Raw genomic sequence first — 23,792 nt, forward strand, 5'->3', positions numbered from 1 at the left:
AGGGGCGGAGATGAGCGGGATGTAACATCCCGCCCACCTCCTTCCTTCCGCATAGCCGGCGGGAGCCGCGGGACACAGGTAAGCTGTGTTCATCGTTCCCAGGGTGTCACACGGAGCAATGTGTGCTGCCCCAGGTATGATGAACAACCGGCGCAAAGAAAAATAAACGACTTTTTAAAAATGAGCGACGTGTCAACGATACACTATTTGCGAACGTTCTGCGTCGCTCGTAGGTGTCACACGGGACGACGTCGTAAACTATGCCGGATGTGTGTCACAAAAGCCGTGACCCCGACGACACATCGCACGATAGATCGTCTCGTGTGACACCCGCATAAGTCACATCTCCTACGTTTTCTGTACTCATAGAGTTAACTGTGGTGCTAATGATTTTTTTTTTTGGCCATGGGAAAAGTTGACAAGGAAGGGGTGCAAATATATGTCTTGGCCCTATGATCTTTTCTGATCTTAGCTGCACCGCTGGTATTAACAATCACTGTCATCTTTCCAAACCCTAGATAGATTTCTCCTTTAAAAATGGTTCCAGATATTTGGGATTTCTCTAGAGCTAGTAGTTGTCCTTCAAAAATAATGCTTAAAGATGACCTGTCACCAGGTCTAAAGTGGACTGTTTTTCTATCTTTTTTTTTTTTTTTTCCTGCTGCTCCTTTTTTTAAAGGGCTTTTCCCACGAACAAAATTAATTTTTATGTTAATTTAAATAAATTGAAAAATTCCCACAATTGGACGTGTTTTAAAAAAAATTCTCCTGTGCTAAAATAATCTTATATACAGTATGTGCCCCTGCTATGTACTGTGTGCTGTGGAATGGCCGTGTCTGACCATACAAGGACATTGTGTGATCATTCCATGCCTCTTGGGCCGGGGAGGATACAAAAGAGTATTAATACATTAACGCACAAGATCATAGGCTGGTTCTCGATGTTTTTAACCTAGATAGTGGCATTTAAGTTAGGTTCCCGGATTACAGAGATATACCTTGCCGTTGGTTTCCGGGCTTACATGCATTGGCCAATACATAAACTAAATATCTCTCTTTTGCAGTAATGCAGTGCCATATTTTCCCTTGTACAATTTTGGCTTTTTCAGTGTTCAACTGTATGCATTTATAGTTACTATGTTTTTTCAGTTAGCACCTGTTCACATTTGTTGGATGTGCGGGTCAGTTTTTTGATATATATATATATATATATATATATAATATATAATATATATATATATATATATATATAGTACAGACCAAAAGTTTGGACACAGCTTCTCGTTCAAAGAGTTTTTTTTATTTTCAGGACTCTGAAAATTGTAGATTCACATTGAAAGCATCAAAACTATGAATTAAAACATGTGGAATGAAATACTTAGAAAAGTCCGAAATAGCTGAAAATGTCTTATATTCTAGGTTCTTCAAAGTAGCCACCTTTTGCTTTCATTACTACTTTGCACACTCTTGGCATTCTCTTGATGAGCTTTAAGAGGTAGTCACCGGAAATGGTTTTCCAACAGTCTTGAAGGAGTTCCCAGAGATGCTTAGCACTTGTTGGCCCTTTTGCCTTCACTCCGCGGTCCAGCTCCCCCCAAACCATCTCGATTGGGTTCAGGTCTGGTGATTGTGGAGACCAGGTCATCTGGCGTAGCACCCCATCACTCTCCTTCTTAGTCAAATAGCCCTTACACAGCCTGGAGGTGTGTTTGGTGTCATTGTCCTGTTGAAAAATAAATGATGGTCCAACTAAACGCAAACCGGATGGAATAGCACGCCGCTGCAAGATGCTGTGATAGGCATGCTGGTTCTGTATACCTTCAATTTTGAATAAATCCCCAACAGTGTAACCAGCAAAGCACCCCCACACCATCACACCTCCTCCTCCATGCTTCATGGTGGGAACCAGCCATGTAGAGTCCATCCGTTCACCTTTTCTACAAAGACACGGTGGTTGGATCCAAAGATCTCAAATTTGGACTCATCAGACCAAAGCACAGATTTCCACTGGTCTGATGTCTATTGCTTGTGTTCTTTAGCCCAAACAAGTCTCTTCTGCTTGTTGCCTGTCCTTAGCAGTGGTTTTCTAGCAGCTATTTTACCATGAAGGCCTGCTGCACAAAGTCTCCTCTTAACAGTTGTTCTAGAGATGACAAGGTGTGTCCAAACTTTTGGTCTGTACTGTATATATATATATATATATATATATATATATATATATATATATATATATATATATATATATATATATATATATATATATATATATATATATATATATATATATATATATATATATATATAAATTATATAATATATGTTGCAGATGGGGGCCGGGCCGCTGCAGGGGCTGCTCGGATCCGGGTTTGTTACTGCGGCTCGAATGGTAGCCAGACCCGGCTCGTACAGCCGTCCGTCCTCACAACCGTAGGAAAGGGAGTTATTTGCAGGGGAGTTTTTGTCAGTGACACCACCGCTGCCTGGTATGTGGGTGCCGGGGCTGATGGAGCAGGGCAGTAGGATGGAATCCCCTCCACGTGTAGGGGAGGTGTAGTCCTGGGGCCCAGGGGTGTACGGAAGCAATGACCGCTGAGAATGACGTGCAGGGTTGGACCGGGGATGAATGGTGTACTCACAGTTCCAAAGAATTGCACACAAAGTCCAGTGGTAAAGCAAATTGCCAGTGACCGGTCGCCTCCGGCGGGTGTACTCTGGTCCCACACCCGGGTGTAGCAAACAGGGGTCCCTTCGTCCTGCACTCAGTGTTTGTGTCTTCAATGGGACAACTCCGCTTGGAACGGGGAAGTCCACTCCCGGTACTGTGTATGTTGGGAGCTGTGGCCTGCGAAATGTGACCCTTGGGATCTCTGTGGGTTCTGGCGGACACCCTATCCCCCGTGTTGGGCTTCCGTTTCGCTCTCTGGGCTTCTGTAGAACAAGGCCTGAAACCTCATCCCCGGCTAGTCAATCAACAAGGGGCTTGCAACCTTCCTCGCCCTAGGGTCCAGGTACCCCGTCTGTGCACGGCCTCCGGACCAGATTCCCGCTGTCGGCACCGGCGGGCTACAACCCTGCCGTCTGCCACCTAGTCCGGTAGTCCAGGGGCCCCAACCCCTGACTCCGCTGCACTTCACACTCCTCCATTCAACTGTCAGCACTGTTCTTCTACTTCAACTGTCTTGTTCCCTCCCCTGACACCTCAGGACCCCTAGGTGGGTGCTCCCATCCGCCTGGTCCCGCCCACCGGTGTATCCCTATTGTCATGGGGGGTGACTAGGCTTTTTTGGCTGGTGTTGTGCACCTGGGTGTGGGTTTTGTGTTGGACTTCCAAGGAGGATGGAGTTTTGTACCTGAGAGATTGAACAACCTCGGTGACTACCTGGTTTTGCCAGGACGTCACATATATATATATATATATATATTACAGTATATATATACAGTATATATATACCTATATCTCATCATAGGGACATTTTTATTAAACACATCCAATTGTGGAAATTATTATTATTCCAAGATCTATTGATTAAAATGAACTTTATTTGTTTGAAATCCCCTTTTTAAATCTGCCAATGGTTCCATATAGAGCCTTTTTATTCAGTTTAATGGTCTTTATCACAGCGTCATGGATCACAGGGTAATAATACTGGGCAACCTAAAGCAACACCCCAGAGACTACTGTAGCACCCAGGGGTCGAGGGGGTTAACCCGTCCCGTCGCCGGGCCGGTGGTGCAGATCCTCTGCGTCATCACGGGGTGGCCTGACCCGATTTCATGACCCCTAGGTATACAGAAAGGAGGGTGGAGGGTGGTAGGATGGAAAGTCTTTAGATGATAAAATACGCTACCTGTGGTATGCGGCCAGGTAACAGCTACCGCTGCTGTCGCTGTCCTCTGGGGCGGATGTCACTGCAGCTAGGATAGATTTGCTTCCCGCAGGTGAAGCCAGTTCCCAGGGATATGATGACGGTGGAACAGAGTAATACGTTGGGGGTGCAGGGCTGAGGGTGATGGCAAGAACTGGACGACACAGGTTGGAATCTCCTTTTACCTTCTACTGGTATCTGGTGAACTTCAGGAGTTGGTGATCGGGTCAGCCTGGAAGCAGCAGTAGGATTTCTCTCTACCCAGTAGTTAGAAGCCTCCTTCTATGATCAGTTGTAGGTCGCTGTGGCCTGAAGCTGCACAAGGTCCCTCTTTCTAAGTGTGTTAAGTCTTCCGTCTGACAGGTAGCGCAAGCCGGTACTGGGGCCCACTCTGTAGCAGTGACCCCAGGCTCTTTCTTGCCACTTCGCCTCCGGATTTTAGGTGGGCCAGAGGAGGTGAACTCTTCTGCCCTCCGGCATTACTACTGGACTGTTAGCACCCAGTAGTCTGGGACGCCGGTGTCTCGCTCTATGCACTCTGTCCTGGAGAGCTGGGCAGCAGCTCTCAGACAGCGACCGTTCTCTTTTCTTTGTACTACTGTTCTGAGGTCTGGCTTCCTGTTGCTCCCTAATACCTCCTCCAAGTTAGAATGTCCAGAGAGGCTCCCTTCAACACAAGTTATGAGCTCCCCTTACTGGCCCGGAGGAGGAAGTGGTGTTGCATGTTAGTGTACCTGCCAGAGATTTACCCACTGTTTCCAAGCATGGCATTGCTCCCAGTGATGAGCACAATGGCACTGTGGCTCCCAGGGCCACTGGGGTGCCACACTACTGTGAGCCATGCCCACTTGGAAAGACCAGAAAATATAGTAGTGAAGCAAAAAATGCAGATGTAGCAGAGTGGTGAGAGTGGTGTATTGCTGTAGGGACACTAGAGTAGAGAGGAGAGCAGCAAGAACTTGCAAAAGGAAACTAATTAAGGTGACGGCGATCAGAGGTGACAGGTTGTAGTAGACTTGAAAGGAGAAAGAGACGCAGAACTGAGTGAGCCCAGTCTTGCTCAGGCTTTGCGGACCCAGTAAAGTGTACTGCCCGACGGAGAATAGAGTGAAGAGAAAGCAGCTCTCAGAGGGGGCCTTGAAGGGTATCACCATTTAACATGAGGCTGATATCAGAAGGTCACAGCGCCTTGCTGCTGGCATATCCACCTTTTTGCTAATAGTGCTATAAGCACTACTAGCAGGATTTCCTGCCTGGCTGCTGGCTGTAGTTTTCAATCTCAAGTGCGACTTTGAGCTCCTTCCCCTTCACTATTTAAGGTTATGTGCCTGATCAGCTGATGCCTGTGATAAAAACTCAATCCTCATTTCTATGTTGTCCACTTTGGAAGCAACCTGCTCTGGAAGAAGTTTGTTGTGTTCTGTGCAGCAGTGGTGTCAGCTGCACTGAAGTTGCCTGCAGAGTTTTCCCTTTTAATGTCTATTTCCCCTGTTTGTTTTCCTACCCTTCTGTTTCTATATTGTAGAGATGAGACTAGTGATCTCACCAGCCTGCTCACTAGCCAGGGTGAGTTTAGGGCAAAAGAGGGCTTAGTAACATTGTCGGCAATGGGGTGAAAGAACCCGTATAGGGACATCAGGGAGTACAGAGTACAGTTGCAAGTGAGTTCTGGTGATGACCCCGCTCCCCTCTCCCTAGTAGCAGGGACCTCCGTTATATTGTAACCCTTGTGTACCCTGTGTGTAGTTACATCTACTGGGGGGTTTTAGTATCTGGTTTAACCCTGTTAGTCACGTGCGTGACAGTTCTCTGGTCAAGTATAAAATTTAGATAATACTTTAGGTCCACCTGTGGTAACATAAACACTCTGATACAATAGACACATGACCTGACAAATGGTTTAGTGTTAAATAGCCACATAAATCATAAAAAAAGCTGAATATATAAATGATGTCAGAGTTGTATGGTATAAAAGAAAACTGTACAGTTTAATATGCAGGACAAAGCAATTCAGTCATTTCCTTAATTAGAAGAAGTACACTTGTATAGGCTCCAGTAACGAATCCTAATATATACACAGTTCAAGAATTCTGTACAGTCTTATTTTCACAAGTACAATATATAGTACCAGCCTAGTGAACATTGGATGCTTACATGTACTGGAAAAATGATAACAGTGTAAAATTATTAGAAAACCCAATGATTATTGTGGATCAGTTAATGTCCCTCAACTCAATCAGTGCTTTACAAATGAAATGTCCAGCTTCAATGACGTTTTCCTGTAGCATATCATTTCACAAGATTGCAATATGGACACTGGCCATTGACTATTCATTAGCATCTTACACTTCATGCTTCTTTTTTTCTTCTAGACCTCTTCCTCTGTGAGTACACCGGCATGCTTACTTCGGCTTGATTCTTAAGTGGACTTCACTTTCATTGGAAAAGGCACAAGTGCAACAATAAAAGAGCATGAATGCTTTATGTACAAGAAAGAACAGACATCCACAGTCAGCAGTTCCATTTACATGGGCGTTCCCAAACTCAAGGAGGACACAACAACGGTATTCAAGAGGCGGAATTCTATTGCCCAGAGCATGAAGAGCATCAGTCTGGGCATTCCCAAACTTATGGAGGACACAACAATGGCATTCAGGAGGAGGGATTGTATTGCCCAGAGCATGAAGAGCATCAGTCTAGGCGTTCCCAAACTCATGGTGGACACAATGGCATTCAAGAGGCAGGATTGTATTGCCCAGAGCATGAAGAGCATGAGTCTGGGCGTTCCCAAACTTATGGAGGACACAACAATGGCATTCAAGAGGCGGGATTGTATTGCCCAGAGCATGAAGAGTATCTGTCTTTTGGGGCTGTTGCCCCTAATACTGGCTTACTGGAAAAGCGATCTGGACTTTTTCTGGTAAATTTTGGTTCACTTAGTTATTAGTAAAAATGCTAGTTGCCTTTGCACATTTCATTTATAAAATATAAAAAATCAATCCAAGGTTTGACTAACCTAAATGGTTGTCATATATGTGTCTTTCGAGTGAATTTTATTACCAAGTTTGTAGTTTGCGTCTGAGTTCATTTTTTTCATACAGTAAACTGTAAACTATTTAGCCCATAAGTTCATTAAATGTGAAGGTGATGGTATTTCTTGAAGCATACTGATGTCTTCTAGGTTTTTGTCTATATACAGTGTATAACTTAATTTTAGGAACGTTTTTAAGTAGACTTTAGACAAGTGGCAATTTACAATTAATAACAAGTATTGCTATATGTAAGAAACATTTGCTTTCAGAATTGAGTATGTACAATGCCAGAAGGAACGGGCTTCCTCGGTAGCCCTTCCTGCTATCAGAACTATGTTTGCATTCACGAGTATACATTGTGTGTCTCCAGCACAGTATATGAAGTATACAGTAGGCTCTGAGTTTTCAGGCATAAGGCACTGCAAATTGCCATTTTGAACTAAAGCTGGACGTATACTTTAAATAACTGTTGGCCAAAGTAACTGAAAGATATCTCCCCTAATTTCCACATACGTATGTACTCTCATATAAGATAAGTGTGCATATTTATTGAAATAGGGTGGGTAAAGCTGGTGTCACACACAGCGACAACGACAACGACGTCGCTGCTACGTCACCATTTTCTGTGACGTTGCAGCGACGTCCCTTCGCTGTCACTGTGTGTGACATCCAGCAACGACCTGGCCCCTGCTGTGAGGTCGCCGGTCGTTGCTGAATGTCCAGCTTCATTTTTTGGTCGTCACTCTCCCACTGTGACACACATATCGCTGTGTGTGACAGCGAGAGAGCGACGAAATGAAGCGAGCAGGGAGCAGGAGCCGGCGTCTGGCAGCTGTGGTAAGCTGTAACCAGGGTAAACATCGGGTAACCAAGGGAAGACCTTTCCCTGGTTACCCGATATTTACCTTTGTTACCAGCCTCCGCTCTTGCTGCCAGCGCCGGCTCCTGCTCTGTGCACATGTGGCTGCAGTACACATCAGGTAATTAACCCGATGTATACTGTAGCAAGGAGAGCAAGGAGCCAGCGCTAAGCAGTGCGCGCGGCTCCCTGCTCTCTGCACTGTGACATGTAGCTGCAGCACACATCGGGTTAATTAACCCGATGTGTACTGTACCTAGGAGAGCAAGGAGCCAGCGCTAAGCGCGGCTCCCTGCTCTCTGCACATGTAGCGAAGTTATGATCGCTGCTTCTGCTGTGTTTGACAGCTAAGCAGCGATCATAACAGCGACTTACAAGGTCGCTGTTACGTCACCGAAAATGGTGACGTAACAGCGACGTCGTTGTCGCTGTCGCTTAGTGTGAACCCAGCTTAAGTGACTACCAAATACCTCTCGTGCTGCTTATCTCCGAGGAACAAAGGGTCAAGCATGTTGAAATTTAGCATGCCTAATTCTTGTTCGCCTTTCAAGCAGATGTCCCTATACGCTTTCAAGGGAAACTGTCTTTTGAAAGATGGTGTCCGATATGCAGGTAGCTGCAAAAGGAGCTGTGCAGACTGATATGTAGTTCTGCAGTAAAATTACAAATTATACAGAATTTGTGTTTAATTTAAACCTTGCTCTTACTATACTTAGGGGTACAACAGTCCATGCCTCAGCCATCACTGTCCAACTGTGTATAGAGAGATAGAAGTCAAGCAGAAAGTTGGACTGCCTACTGGACTCTTAAGTGTAGAAAGTAGAAGAGTTGAATCTAACAAAAAAAGTATTTTTCCCCCCTACATAACTGTATGTTAAAGAGAACCTGTCACTAGGTTTCCCAATATAAAGTTTGGCCACCATCCTTAATGCCGCCTTTACAGCATTCTAGTAAGCTGTATGTATGTCCCCAGTCTTCTCTTCGTAGGACAAAAAGACCTTTTATTATACCACAGACTGCGCGGTCTGGTCCAATGGGTGTCTCTGGTCTTGATCGAGTTCCACCTCTTCTCCAACAACCGTCCACCTTCCCTTCTTCATGTGGATGATTTGTCCTATGTCATCTACATAGCGTCTCCACATCACATTCCTGCGCAGGTGTACTATGCTCTGCCCTGCTGAGAGAAGATTAAAGTACTGTAGTGCGCATGCTCCAGCTTTACTTCCAGGCCTTAGGTACTATTTGGCCTTACCTGGTGAATGGGCATGACAGTTCTTTGCTCTAGCTTCAGCAGGGCACATGGAAGAATGCCTGTGCAAGAGCGCCATAGGTACACAATGACGCATCATACACGTAAAAAAGGGAAGAACGATGGTGATTGTGGTGAACAGAGAGGAGGCACTGAATCAAAACCAGAGACCACCATCAGACAGGAGCGCTCCATCCGTTGGTATAATAAAAGGTTTGCTGTGCAGAGGCGATTGGCGACTTACATATAGTTTATGTAATGCAAGTCACTACTTACGGGTAGTACAGACAGAAGAGTGGTCAGGAAAGCCGGGGTCTGGTAACAGGAGGACACATATGGACACAGGGAGAATTCAGGCATAGTCAGGTCACGAACCGGGGTCAGTATTCCAGGAAGATACGTAATAACTTCGGGGAGAAAACTGAGACGTAGTCAGATAACGTTCTGGGGTCAAAAGGCAAGATGTCACGACCGCAACAGGGAGCAGGCAAAGAGAAGTCAAGCAACAGTCTGGGGTCAGTAAACAGAGATCAGAACAAAGCAAAGACACAAGTTAACAGCACAACTACCAAACCAAAATGTACGACTGGCAAGGTTCTGGGGGAGTATGCTCAGTAAATAATCGGCAATTACCAAAAGATGAAATACCTGAGCACACACCTCCCAGAACCAGAATGGAATCCTGCACAGTCAATCAACCTTCCAGCTCAGCAGTCCAGAAAACACAGCAGAGCATGTCTTAGTGCAAGATGCTCTGCACAGAGGAATCATGACAGCTTACGAAAATTCTGTAAAAGAGGCCTTAACGGTGGTTGTACTTTATATACGGAAAACCTGGTGACAGGTTCCCTTTTAACTCATCAGGTCCTTCTGCTCCATAATGGGCTTCATGCAGATAGCACACCAATGTGACAGATTCCCTTTCAATTGTCAACGTGATTCACCAAAATTATCTAGGGTTTATGACCAGCTTTATTAAATCTGTTCAATTTCTCAATATCAAGTTAGGTAATTTGTCATACAGTACCATAAGGCAGCATGTACATATTGATTCCTACTACTCTATAATCTAGGCGTATCATCACAGATGCATAGCTTTTTAAGATCATTACTATTTGACTGCCTTTGCCACATCAGTACTCAGATATCTCACTATGCCTGGTAATTTCAATAATTCAATACAACCTAATGTAGATTGCCCATACAGATTTGATAGACATTCGCCTTTGTTCCTTATGATTAACACACTGGAATACAAATGGATGCCCATTTAGTCTTCATTGTTATAGGGGTTAGTCCTCCCATTCATCCACCCTACAATAATGACATTTTAGTTGTTACTATTCCTGAGTTGAGACGAATAGCATCCCTATATTAAGTAAACCAGACTGTAATCAATGAATATTTTATTGTAAATAACCTGGGCGGGATGGGGATAGGTCTCCAGCTTTGTCCATTTGCAGCTTATTTTATTTTTTCCTAATTCTTTCATTGGATATATGGTGTTACATTAATAGAGTTCCCCTGCACAGCAGGGAGTAGATTGTTTCTCGTTAGCTTTGGTTCTATGCCCAAGACGCATTCTTCTATTGACCTGTTGTTCCTCTTCAGGACATTTGTTCTCTGTTAGATAAGCGCTTACATTTCCACTGAGTGCAGCATATATACTGTGACTTCAGACCGATCACACTGCAACATAACATAGCAGATAAGGAACAATGGCTTTGACTCCAAGGCCTTGTGTCTGTCACTGCAGTACAGGCGTTCTCTCTGCAAATATGGAAGCATTGATCTTTTTGCAAGGGCTCATCCATATTTCCTTAAAATCTAAAAATAAGACAAAGAAAGAAATTTGTATTATGTGATAAAGAAAGGCTAAATATAATACAAAAAGTTTACAAAAAGTTTCAAAGAAATGAATCATTGTAATGCAGTCTACAAGAGATCCCACATAACAAACTAATAGTATCAGAATATGTGGAGTCCACAGAATCGGCGTCAGGACCTCTATCTGAACTGAAAAGAAGGTACTTCTGAGCTCCAACATGTACGGTATATGTGTATACATAGCAAAATAACAAAAAGGGACAGAGAAAGCACAAGAGAAGTAAAGAAATTGAACTATTATTTATTATTATTATTATTATTATTATTATTATTTTTAATTTTGATTTAATGAGCAATCTGGCGATCTGGAAATAAATAAAATGAATAAATTAAAATGAACCCAAAAGTCTGTGGTTAGATACCGGATGTCCTCAAGAGTATATTTAGTCACCTATGATTAAGGACTTGTTTTTACTTGTTGTCCGAAATGCGTAAGGTGCCCTTATGCATGTTCTCTCAAGTTTTGGATCCATTGGATTTGTTAATATCTAATAAATTTTTGATATTTTAATATACTGGATTGTGGTGATGGGTCCACTCTTCACTTGTCCTCAAGAGTGCCTGCCATCTCACAATGGAGATTGGTGGTAAATCTCAGTTACTTATGTATATATGCTGGGGCTGCTCAGGAAAATTCCCAAATATTTGGATTAGATGGAGTTAATTTCTCCTGGCTACTTATTAGTTGTGCCCTTTCCTGTATGGGCTTTAGCTACCTCAAACTCATCCCTTATCAACTGAGCTCACCAGACCGTGGTGGAAAAGCAAAACTGACTATTGTTTGAATTAATTTAATTAATATGATTTTTCAAGGGATTATTTTTAAATCTGTGTGTCTCCTTTCAGTGCTGCTATCACTATGCACTGTCAAAAAGTTGTTATATTGGACATGTATGTACCGTATTTTTCAGACTATAAGACTCCCTCTTTTTTTTCCCAAAAAAGTTTGTAGGAAAGATTTATAGTCCAGATGTACCTGGCTGTGGCTGTGTGTGTGTGGGGTAACAGGGGTGGCGGCATCAAAGGAGCGGGTCATAGGAGGAAAGAGCAGGGTCACAGTAGTCAGGAGGTGGCACGGTTGCTAAAAGTGTGACCGCTAATAAAGAAAATTAATATTTACTGCTTCTCACTCCCATAATCCCGCACTCCTCTCAGCACTGAATGTGGCGCCAAGAGGTGGGCATGAATATGGGCATGGGGAGCAGTGAATATTCACTCTCTTTAATAGTGGACACACGTAATCACCCAACCACCGGCTTCCTATAGTGGCTGTTTGATCATGTGTGTCAACTGTTAAAGAAAATGAACATTCACTGCTCCTGATACACATAATCCCATGCATTTGGAGCTGTGAATATTCCAGCAGCTGATGAGTTCCTGCAGTGGCTGTGTGATCATGTGTGTCCACTATTAAAGAAAATGAATATTCATTGCTCCTGACACACATAATCCTAGGCATTTAGAGCAGTGAATATTCCAGCAGCTGATGAGCTCCTGCAGCGGCTGGACGATCATGTGTGTCTGATACTCACTGATAATAATGGGCATGGGGAGCAGTGAATTTTCCAGCAAGTTACATCGGCATGTAACTGAGGGCACATGGCATTGACGTCATGTGCTGCACCGCTTACACGCTGATGTCACTTGCTGGGATCAGAAGAGGACACCGCACATCGGGAGACAGGAGGGAAGGGAGTATATTTTTTTATGGGTGTGGCGCGATGGGAGGCATATACAACACAATGGGCCCACTATGGGGGACATATATAAAAGGATAAGTGACATCAGGATAAGGAACATATATCTCAGGATGAGGGACATATATACCAGGATGGGGGGAAAAAGTAATTAGTCAGCCACCAATTGTGCAAGTTCTCCCACTTAAAAAGATGAGGTTGGCCTGTAATTGACATTATAGGTAGACCACAACTATGAGAGAAAAAATGAGAAAACAAATCCAGAAAATCACCTTGTCTGATTTGGCAAGATTTCTTTTGCAAATTATGGTGGAAAATAAGTATTTGGTCAATAACAAAAGTTCATCTCTCAATATTTTGTTATATATCCTTTGTTGGCAATGACAGAAGTCAAACGTTTTCTGTAAGTCTTTACAAGGTTGGCACACACTGTTGGTGGTATGTTGGCTCATTCCTCCATGCAGATCTCCTCTAGAACAGTGATGTTTTGGGCTTGTCGCTTATAACACGGACTTTCAACTCCCTCCAAAGGTTTTCTATGGGGATGAGATCTGGAGACTGGCTAGGCCACTCCAGGACCTTCATATGCTTCTTATGAAGCCACTCCATCATTGCCCTGGCAGTGTTTGGGATCATTATCATGCTGAAAGACCTAGCCACGTTTCATCTTCAATACCCTTGCTGATGGAGGGAGGTTTGTACTCAAATCTCACGATACATGGAAGGGGCCTAGGATGGGAGATAGTACAGCATTGAGGAACATTACCCCCATAGAGTCAGCAGAAGGTTCTCCCATAGCAGTGTGTCATGACCACATTTTTTGCTTTTTATTATTTTTTAAGTATTTATTTGTTAGCCTAACAGTAATCCAATGGGGTATGCCAGTGGAATTTTGTAATATAAAATAAATAGGCTTTTGTGATATTTCTAAGATGGCAAGATTATACAAGGGATGCTGATAAGTCTTTGTTTTTTTCTATTGTAACGAATGTTACATCACATGAAAGTCTTATGTGTCTAATATATGTTTTCAACATTTTGTGTTTGTTGCTTATGGCAACAGTGTTCTACAGACTACAGGGAAAACAAAATGGTGGAGTCTAATGCGATATTCACAGCAACTGAGAGCAGAGGAGTGATAATATTCTTGTTTCTGCAAGGAAAGTCCGCGAAGGATATTCATGGTGATATGTCACAGACATTGGGGGATTAATGCCCTTCATATTCCACAGTTAAGAACTTGGTTGCCAAATTTAGGATTTATGCCAGATCAGAACCTCATTTTACAGACACACTGTTTCGAGGTGATTGCCCCTAGTCAGTGCAAAGTATGAGGTCTGATCTGGCTTTATGAGAAGCTTTAGTGGACTCTAAGGGGAAAACTTTTCTCCTTGCGGAAACCTGACAAAACAATCTGTCTGCCAGTGAGGAGTCTTATAGCTGCCAGATCAGACCTCATACTTTGCACTAGCGAGGGGTAATCACCTCGAAACCTCGTGTCTGCAAATTGAGGTTCTGATCTGGCATAAATCCGAAGTCATATAAAAAGGCTTGTTAAAGGGCCACTTTTGACTTCTAGGATTACTACTTCCAATAGGTGGCACAAGAGTTTGTCTCCTTCCTCCCTGAAGGGACAATTTGAATATTTCCCAGAGGAGCATTACCCCAAAAATGTAAAGGCCCAGTCACACACAACGACTTACCAGCGATCCCGAAAACGATGCGACCTGATAGGGATCGCAGGTAAGTCGCTGGGAGGTCGCTGGTGAGATGTCACACAGTCAGACCTTACCAACGATGCAGGAACAATACAGGTCGCAGTAGCGACCTGTATAACGATCTCAGCAGTCACTGTGACCCTGTCACACAGTGTCAAACACAGCGATGTGTCCTGCACAGCAGGACATCGCCTTTGAAGAAAATGGCCTGGACCTTTCTGCAACGACTAGAGATCTCACAGCAGGGGCCTGATCGCTGGTAGATGTCACACATAACAAGATCGCTAACGGGATCGCTACTACGTCACCAAAACTGTGACTCAGCTGCGATCTCACTAGCGATCTCGTTAAGTGTGACGGTGCCTTAACTCTTTGAGCAGCGCCGTATCTTTTGGCCCTTAACCTTGAACAACTCACTTCCAACCTGGGGGGAATTTGTTCAATATGTTCTGAGGATAATAGGTTGAGAGCTAACTCAATAACTGGGAGAGGCAATAGGATTTATTGTTCGTTGTCCTGAGGATCAATTTTAGGGCATTCCTCTATGGACAGGGGTTTATTAATAACATTGTTAAGTTCTAGATAATTTACATCAATGTTAGCAACGTAAAGTGAATCAATGTTAGGAAAGACAAAGAATAGCTCTTACCTGATCAAGAGGTAACATTAATGTCAAGGCCAAAGAATGAAGGCGAGAGAAAAGAACAAGAATAGAAAAAGGAACTGCAGAGGAAAAAGGTAAGTTTTTAGCAAAATGGAAGAAGTGACAAAAAATAATCTTAACACCTATGAGTGATATCACAGACTATTCACAATTTGCTCACTGATCTGTCTTCGAGTTCTGGTAAGTTCAATTTGCTAATGTCCAGTCGTGAATTAAAAGATAACATAATACACAAGATATTGATAATCATGTGAATATTATTAGGCCAAAGATCTCAGGATCGGTCTACCCTGGACCTTATTACTGTTTTTGCATTTGGGCCCATGATCATAAAACTATGGCTCAGCTGATTTACACAAAAATACTGTATTCTGTCTACAGATTCAAGGGATTTCATGATCTGGTATTGACGATCTGATGGGGCAGGCTAACAGAGCCCTCTAGATCTCCATGTCCTTGAAGTGCAGGGTATAATGGACTTTGGGAATCAAAAACGTTTAACTTTTCAGCTTTGGTCAAGTGTTAAGCCTGCTTTACACGAGTCGACCAATCGTGCTATAGCACGAGCGATCGTACTCGCCCCCGTCGTTTTTGCGCCACGGGCAAATTGCTGCCCGTGGCGCACAAACTCATTTAACCCCCGTCACATGTACTTACCTTTCGGACGACCTTGCTGTGGGCGACAAACGTCCACTTCCTGAAGTGGGAGGGACGTTCGGCATCACAGCGACGTCACACGGCAGCTGGCCAATAGAAGTGGAGGGGCGGAGATGAGCGGGATGTAAACATCCCGCCCACCTCCTTCCTTCTATTAAGCCGGAGGGTGCTGTGGGACGCAGGTAAGCTGTGTTCATCATTCCTGTCATGTCACACGGAGCAACGTGTAATGCCACGAAAACGATGAACAACCTGCACCCATGAAAATAAACGATATTATGAAAGTTAACGATGAGTACACGACTCACGATTTGTGAGCGATACTGCGTCGCTCAGAGGTGTCACACGAGACGACGTCGTGCGCTATGCCGGTTGTGCGTCATGAAAACCGTGACCCCGACGACATATCGCACAATATATCGTCTCGTGTAAAGCCCGCATTACACTTTGTTTTTGAAAAAGGGACAAGTTCTACAACAAAAGTAACAATTCCCTGGTATATCTATTTTATTCAGATCGGCTCGAAAATGTATTATATTAGTGTCTAAATTGTAATTAAATGGAAAAACTCATTTTCAATCACCCTTGTATGGATTATTCATCGCATTCAAGGTGCTTTTCTACTACAAAGAATGTCTTTCACTCTAGAGCACTCAGTGTCTCCGTGGATTACATGGTCAGGAAATTGATATCAATGCTGTCTATGTAAGGCTTTTTTACTCTATGGTAGTACTGCAGTAAATATTTATGAATTAGAGTGAGTTTTAAGGGCCCTATACACAATAGCTGTTATACGAACGATGGCTGCCCGATTTGCCAGCAAAAATCTCTCCCAACACTTCCATACACAGGAGCACTCGATTTGCAGAGATCTTCTATGGTCTCTACGAGAGACTCTTCAAGCAGCAACATCTCAACAAAGAAACCAGGATCGGGATTCTGAACTCGGACAAGTCAAGGTGTTTTATTATTGTATTCTCTGATATCATCTATCTGGGAACAGTCAGGAGAACCCCATACACATTAGACTGTGAATCGAGCCTGCTGAAAATGGCCGACATTAGTCTAATGTGTATGGGAACCTTTACCATTATTGTTATGCTATATGGATGATTGATGACAAGCCCTACATTCAGCCTTACACATGAAGAATTTTCTGGACATATGTTCAGCACACTGACTCTATAAGCTTTTTTTTGTCGTAAGTTCGTAACCACATGTTTCCATAAGGGAAACATTTTTATTTAGGAATCAAAGTTATTAATTTTTACAACCAACCTTTTCCTCTAAGTCTTTAATCTGTCTCTTCTGAATATCTGTTTTATCCTCCAGGTCTCGGATTCTCTAAAATCAAAGAGAAATATTGAAATTCAGTGCAACTATAAATAGTAGACAAACTCTTTGAAGTCTTGACCTTAAATCCACTTACTGGTTTTACATTGACCAAATGTGAAGGGAAATCATGTGTGTGTGGTTACATTTTTATTATCTATTTTTAACTAAAACCGTTTCAGATCACAAATATACATAATGTCCCCCTTAAGTTTGTACTATGCTTCATATAAGTTGTGAGGACCTATATGTGTCATGTAGTTATTTTCACAGCTCATACAAAAATAGTATATTTTTGTAAATATTTTATTAGATCTTTTCATGTGACAACACTGAAGATATAACGCTTTGATACAATGTAAAGTAGTCAGTATACAGCTTGTATAACAGTGTAAATTTGGTGCCCTCTAAATAACTCAACACACAGCCATTAATGTCAAAATACTGTAGCTTGCAACAAAAGTGAGTACACTCCTAAGTGAAAATAGCCAAATGGTGTCCAAAGTATCTATATTTTATGTGGCCACTATTATTTTTGAAGCACTGCCTTAACTCTCTTAGCCATGGAGTTCACTAGAGCTTCACATGAGCCACTGGAATCCTCTTCTACTATTCCATGACCACATCATGGAGCTGGTGGATGTTAGATACCTTAGCTTCTCCACCTTCTGTTTGAGGATGCCCCAAAGATGCTCCTATGGGTTTAGATTTGGAAACATGCTTGGCTAGTCCAGCACCTTTACTCTCAGTTTCTTTAGCAAAGCAGTGCTGGTCTTGGAGGTGTATTTTGGGTCATTATCATGTTAGAATATGATCATGCTGTGCTTCAGTATGTCACAGTACATGCTGGCATTCATGGTTCCCTCAATGAACTGTAACTCCCCACAGCCAGTAGCACTCATGCCCCAAACCATAATATTCCCACCCCCATGCTTGACTGTAGGCAAGACACATTTGTCTTTATACTCATCACCTGGTTTCTGCCACATGCAATTGACAATATCTGAATCAATTAATTTTTATCTTGGTCTCATCAGACCACAGGACATGGTTCCAGAAAGGCATGTCCTTAGGGTACCGTCACACTTTAGCGACGCAGCAGCGATCCCACCAGCGATCTGACCTGGTCAGGATCGCTGCTGCGTCGCTACATGGGCGCTGGTGAGCTGTCAAACAGGCAGATCTCACCAGCGACCAGTGACCTGCCCCCAGCCAGCAGCGACGTGCAAGCGACGCTGCGCTTGCACGGAGCCGGCGTCTGGAAGCTACGGACACTGGTAACTAAGGTAAACATCAGGTATGGCTACCCGATGTTTACCTTAGTTACCAGCGCACACCGCTTAGCTGGGTGTGTGCAGGGAGCAGGAGCCGGCACTGGCAGCGTGAGAGCTGCGGAGGCTGGTAACGAAGGTAAATATCGGGTAACCACCTTGGTTACCCGATGTTTACCTTGGTTACAGCTTACCGCAGGCTGTCAGACGCCGGCTCCTGCTCCCTGCACATTCAGGATTGTTGCTCTCTCGCTGTCACACACAGCGATGTGTGCTTATCAGTGGGAGAGCAACAATAAAAAAACGAACCAGGGCTGTGTGTATCGAGCAGCGATCTCACAGCAGGGGCCAGATCACTGCTCAGTGTCACACACAGCGAGATCGCTAATGAGGTCATTGCTGCGTCACAAAACCCGTGATTCAGCAGCGATCTTGCGGTGTGTGAAGTACCCCTTAGTCTGCTTGACTTCAGCAAACTGTTTGCAAGCTTTCTAGCGAACCCTCTTTAAAAGATTAAACAAAGAAAAATTCAGCTCACCGATCAGCTGCTATCTGGTATCAGCTGGGATACTGCACACGGAATGGCAGGGTTGTCATGAACTCCAGAAATAAGACAAATCCAGCGCTGTCCTCAAATTATTTAAAAAAAAATTCTTTTCATTTCAGTAAATTTGTTAAAAGTCCATCAGATAAGCAGCAGATAGTTTCAAATAATATGAAAGAACAAAACTGTTCTATCATATTATTTGATACTGTCTGCTGCTTATCTGATCGACTTTTAACAAGTTTATTGAACTAAAAAGACATTTTTTTAAATGATTTGAGGATAGCGCTGGATTTTTCTTATTTCTTCTCTTTAAAAGGTGCTTCCTTCTGGGACAACAGCCATGCAGATCAATTTGAAGAAATGTAGTTTCAGCACTTACAGGCTGACCTCGCCCCCCACCCTTGTAACTTCTTGTCATATCTCCACCGGAGTACGCTCCTGCGACTTCTGCTCCGGTCACCGGGCAATGCCGTGTTCCCGCCATGGATAGTGCTGGTGATGGGAGAGGGGTCTGTGCTCGTGGCTCTGCTGGGCGCAGGCTCCGCTCATCCACTAGGCTGGGTTTCCCTGGAACCTTCAGTACCACTGGCTAACTGTAGGTGGTGTGTGTCTTCCAGCTGAAGTTGCTATCATTCACCTGCAGCCAATGGGAAGACACTACACCCTTCTTATTCCCCCTCCTGTCATGTGACCACTGCCAGAGATAGTTTTGTACTCCTGGCTCCTGTGCGATTTGTATTTTGATTCCTGTGCGTTGACCTTGCTTGTGTTCTGACTACCCTTCTGCCTGTCTGTTTTGTACCTTGCTGCCCGATCCGGATTTGACCTCTGCTTTGTTTGCTGATGACGTCCTGGCCGTCCGATTCTGTCCCTGTTTTGCAATTCCTGGTTTAACCCTGCCTGATGACTACTCTCTGGACTGCTGCCTTCCACAGGTAGTGATCTCCAGGGCCCCGTGTAATTCCAAATCCCTGTATAGGGGTTAAAGGGTTTCAGGGTTCTGGGGGTCCTGCTTGGTGAGTGGCTTCCCTCTAGCCTGTCCATTACAGCCTGTCTGAGTCTGTGGATCCAAGCAGGTGTTACACTTCTGCAGTGATACTGGCAACAGTAAAATGTCTATTTTGATGAGCATGTGCACTAAACTTCTTTGGTCGACAATGGCGAGGCCTGTTCTGAGTGGATCCTGTCTTGTTAAACCGCTATATACCATGCTGCAGCTCAGTTTCAGGGTGTTTGCAATCTTCTTATAGCCTAGGCTTTATGGAATGCAACAATTCTTTCTTTTCAGATCCTCAGAGAATTATTTGCCATGAGGTGTAATGTTGAACTTCCAGTGACCAGTATGACAAATTTAATACACCTGCTCCCCAGTCACACCTCAGACCTTGTAACATTAATGAGTCACATGACACTGAAGAGGGAAAATGGCTAATTGGGCTCAATTTTTCATTTTCCCTTAGGGGTGTAGTCACTTTTGTTGCCAGCGGTTTAGACATTAATGGCTGTGTGTTGAGTTACTTAGCGGGCACACCAAATTCCCACTTATACAAGCTGTACACTGACTACTTTACCTTGTATCAAAGTATCATATCACAAAAATGTGAGGAGTGTGCTCACCACAGTACATATGTATACAGTGTATGTTTATATAATATATATATATATATATATATATATATATATATATATATATATATATATATATATATATATATATATATGTCGTAAGGATCATGGTCAAAGAAAGGGAATGAAACTGGTACTGTTGAGGAGGAGAGCCAGTCAGTTCAATCACCATTTTCAGCTGGATGTGCATCCTTGGCATTGCGCATTGCTTGTGTGCCTTTTTCTACTATACTTTTTCCTTCCACTCAACTGTCCAATAATATGCTTGGATATGGCACTCTGTGAGCAGCCAGCTTCTTTAGCAATGACATTTTGTGGCTTATTCTCCTTGAGGAGTGTCTCAATGACTGGCTTCTGGACATCTGTCAAGTCAGCAGTCTTCCATATGATTGTGTAGCCTACAGAACCAGACTAAGGGACCATTTTAAATGCTTAGGAAACCTTTGCAGGTGTTTTGTCATTCTAATTTTCTGAGATAATGACTTGTGTGTTTTCATTGGCTGTAAGCCATAATCATCAGCATCAGCAGAAATAAACACTTGGAATAGATCAATCTGTGTGTAATGACTCCATATAATATACAGTTAGGTCCAGAAATATTTGGACAGTGACACAAGTTTTGTTATTTTAGCTGTTTACAAAAACATGTTCAGAAATACAATTATATATATAATATGGGCTGAAAGTGCACACTCCCAGCTGCAATATGAGAGTTTTCACATCCAAATCGGAGAAAGGGTTTAGGAATCATAGCTCTGTAATGCATAGCCTCCTCTTTTTCAAGGGACCAAAAGTAATTGGACAAGGGACTCTAAGGGCTGCAATTAACTCTGAAGGCGTCTCCCTCATTAACCTGTAATCAATGAAGTAGTTAAAAGGTCTGGGGTTGATTACAGGTGTGTGGTTTTGCATTTGGAAGCTGTTGCTGTGACCAGAAAACATGCGGTCTAAGGAACTCTCAATTGAGGTGAAGCAGAACATCCTGAGGCTGAAAAAAAAGAAAAAATCCATCAGAGAGATAGCAGACATGCTTGGAGTAGCAAAATCAACAGTCGGGTACATTCTGAGAAAAAAGGAATTGACTTGTGAGCTTGGGAACTCAAAAAGGCCTGGGCGTCCACGGATGACAACAGTGGTGGATGATCGCCGCATACTTTCTTTGGTGAAGAAGAACCCGTTCACAACATCAACTGAAGTCCAGAACACTCTCAGTGAAGTAGGTCTATCTGTCTCTAAGTCAACAGTAAAGAGAAGACTCCATGAAAGTAAATACAAAGGGTTCACATCTAGATGCAAACCATTCATCAATTCCAAAAATAGACAGGCCAGAGTTAAATTTGCTGAAAAACACCTCATGAAGCCAGCTCAGTTCTGGAAAAGTATTCTATGGACAGATGAGACAAAGATCAACCTGTACCAGAATGATGGGAAGAAAAACGTTTGGAGAAGAAAGGGAACGGCACATGATCCAAGGCACACCACATCCTCTGTAAAACATGGTGGAGGCAACGTGATTGCATGGGCATGCATGGCTTTCAATGGCACTGGGTCACTTGTGTTTATTGATGACATAACAGCAGACAAGAGTAGCCGGATGAATTCTGAAGTGTACCGGGATATACTTTCAGCCCAAATTCAGCCAAATGCCGCAAAGTTGATCGGACGGCGCTTCATAGTACAGATGGACAATGACCCCAAGCATACAGCCAAAGCTACCCAGGAGTTCATGAGTGCAAAAAAGTGGAACATTCTGCAATGGCCAAGTCAATCACCAGATCTTAACCCAATTGAGCATGCATTTCACTTGCTCAAATCCAGACTTAAGACGGAAAGACCCACAAACAAGCAAGACCTGAAGGCTGCGGCTGTAAAGGCCTGGCAAAGCATTAAGAAGGAGGAAACCCAGCGTTTGGTGATGTCCATGGGTTCCAGACTTAAGGCAGTGATTGCCTCCAAAGGATTCGCAACAAAATATTGAAAATAAAAATATTTTGTTTGGGTTTGGTTTATTTGTCCAATTACTTTTGACCTCCTAAAATGTGGAGTGTTTGTAAAGAAATGTGTACAATTCCTACAATTTCTATCAGATATTTTTGTTCAAACCTTCAAATTAAACGTTACAATCTGCATTTGAATTCTGTTGTAGAGATTTCATTTCAAATCCAATGTGGTGGCATGCAGAGCCCAACTCGCGAAAATTGTGTCACTGTCCAAATATTTCTGGACCTAACTGTATGCATTTCCCTATTTGTATTGAATTACTGAAATAAATTAACTTTTTGATTATGTTCTAATTTAAAATGCACCTGTATGTACATTGTGCTATGATGGTGAGACATTTTTAATTGACTTAATAAAATTTGCCATGCAAATATACACTCTACATGGAACATGATTACACTATTTAGGAGCATAACTTATAAAACCTTTACTCTAAATGAGAGCAAAGTCCTCCAATATTATAATGCTGCAGATTTCAACATGAAGCATCTGATGCTCACTGTTAACATACATTTAGCACAGAGGATATATATGATTGAGGTGTTGACTATATTCTCAGTAAATTTTGGGGATGAATTGTCTAGAGAAGGACTATTAGGTCTACCTCGCAATGTTTCCTTTATGAAATACCCCAGTTTCTGCCTTTAGTACCTGGTGCGCTTGTTGGAGAAGCTCCATTCTCTCCTGCAGGATCTGGCAGTCGAATTCTCGGCTTTTGCGTAACATTTGCCGCCTCAGCTTTTCCACAGCCATTCTGAGTTCATCTTGTTGCTTGTCATTGAGTAGCTCTCCAAATTTAATGACGGATTCCTGCTGCAATGCGTTGTACAGAGTGGCCTCCAGTTCTTGAATTCGCTGTTCAGTCAGTAGTCAATCAGAGAAGAAGACATGAAAATCACATGTACAGTTCCACTTTTGTCTTTTTTTCTTTGCCTATTTTCCTAAATTCGTGAAATGTTCAACACATCATTTCCAACTTAGGGTAATCAGTAAACCTTACTGATTGTCTTTCCATTTGACCATTTAAGCTATCTGCCACAAAGGGGCACTGCAAAAGTGACTAGAACTTTAGTCATCCTGACGTGGACATATCACTGGTGCAAAGTTGGCAGCTGGACAGGGGCCAAGAAGCTAAGGGGGCCTACTCCCCTCCTAAAGAGGGTGAAATTGGGCATTCTGCTTAGCTACTGGACTTCAAAGGGACCAAACACTTTATTTTTTGCACATGAGTCCTCCACTGTCTGTGTTTTAATTCATAGGGGCTGTCCACCTTCTGGGGACAATTTTTACATAAATGCAGGCATTTTTGGTAAAAAAAAAATAATTTTTAGAATTGGGTTCAATACTAAATTTGGACCTTTTCCTTCTATAACCGCAAAACGGGTT

At 43.0% G+C, this 23,792-nt stretch overlaps 1 protein-coding gene across 1 annotated transcript in view; it reads right to left on the reverse strand.

Annotated features, from left to right (window-relative positions):
- Positions 1-5,781: 5,781 nt before the first annotated feature.
- JAKMIP2 (janus kinase and microtubule interacting protein 2) overlaps positions 5,782-23,792 on the reverse strand; it is a 178,144-nt gene continuing 160,133 nt past the window's right edge. The window contains exons 20-23 of the mRNA XM_075344611.1: positions 23,058-23,261; positions 16,908-16,973; positions 14,958-15,031; positions 5,782-10,833 (exon numbers count right to left, since the gene is read on the reverse strand). Of these exons, the coding sequence (XP_075200726.1) occupies positions 14,981-15,031; positions 16,908-16,973; positions 23,058-23,261 (321 nt within the window). The 3' untranslated portion in view covers positions 5,782-10,833; positions 14,958-14,980. The remainder of the gene's footprint in view (positions 10,834-14,957; positions 15,032-16,907; positions 16,974-23,057; positions 23,262-23,792) is intronic.

The sequence above is a fragment of the Anomaloglossus baeobatrachus genome, chromosome 4 (assembly GCF_048569485.1).
Source record: "Anomaloglossus baeobatrachus isolate aAnoBae1 chromosome 4, aAnoBae1.hap1, whole genome shotgun sequence".
Lineage (NCBI taxonomy): Eukaryota > Metazoa > Chordata > Amphibia > Anura > Aromobatidae > Anomaloglossus > Anomaloglossus baeobatrachus.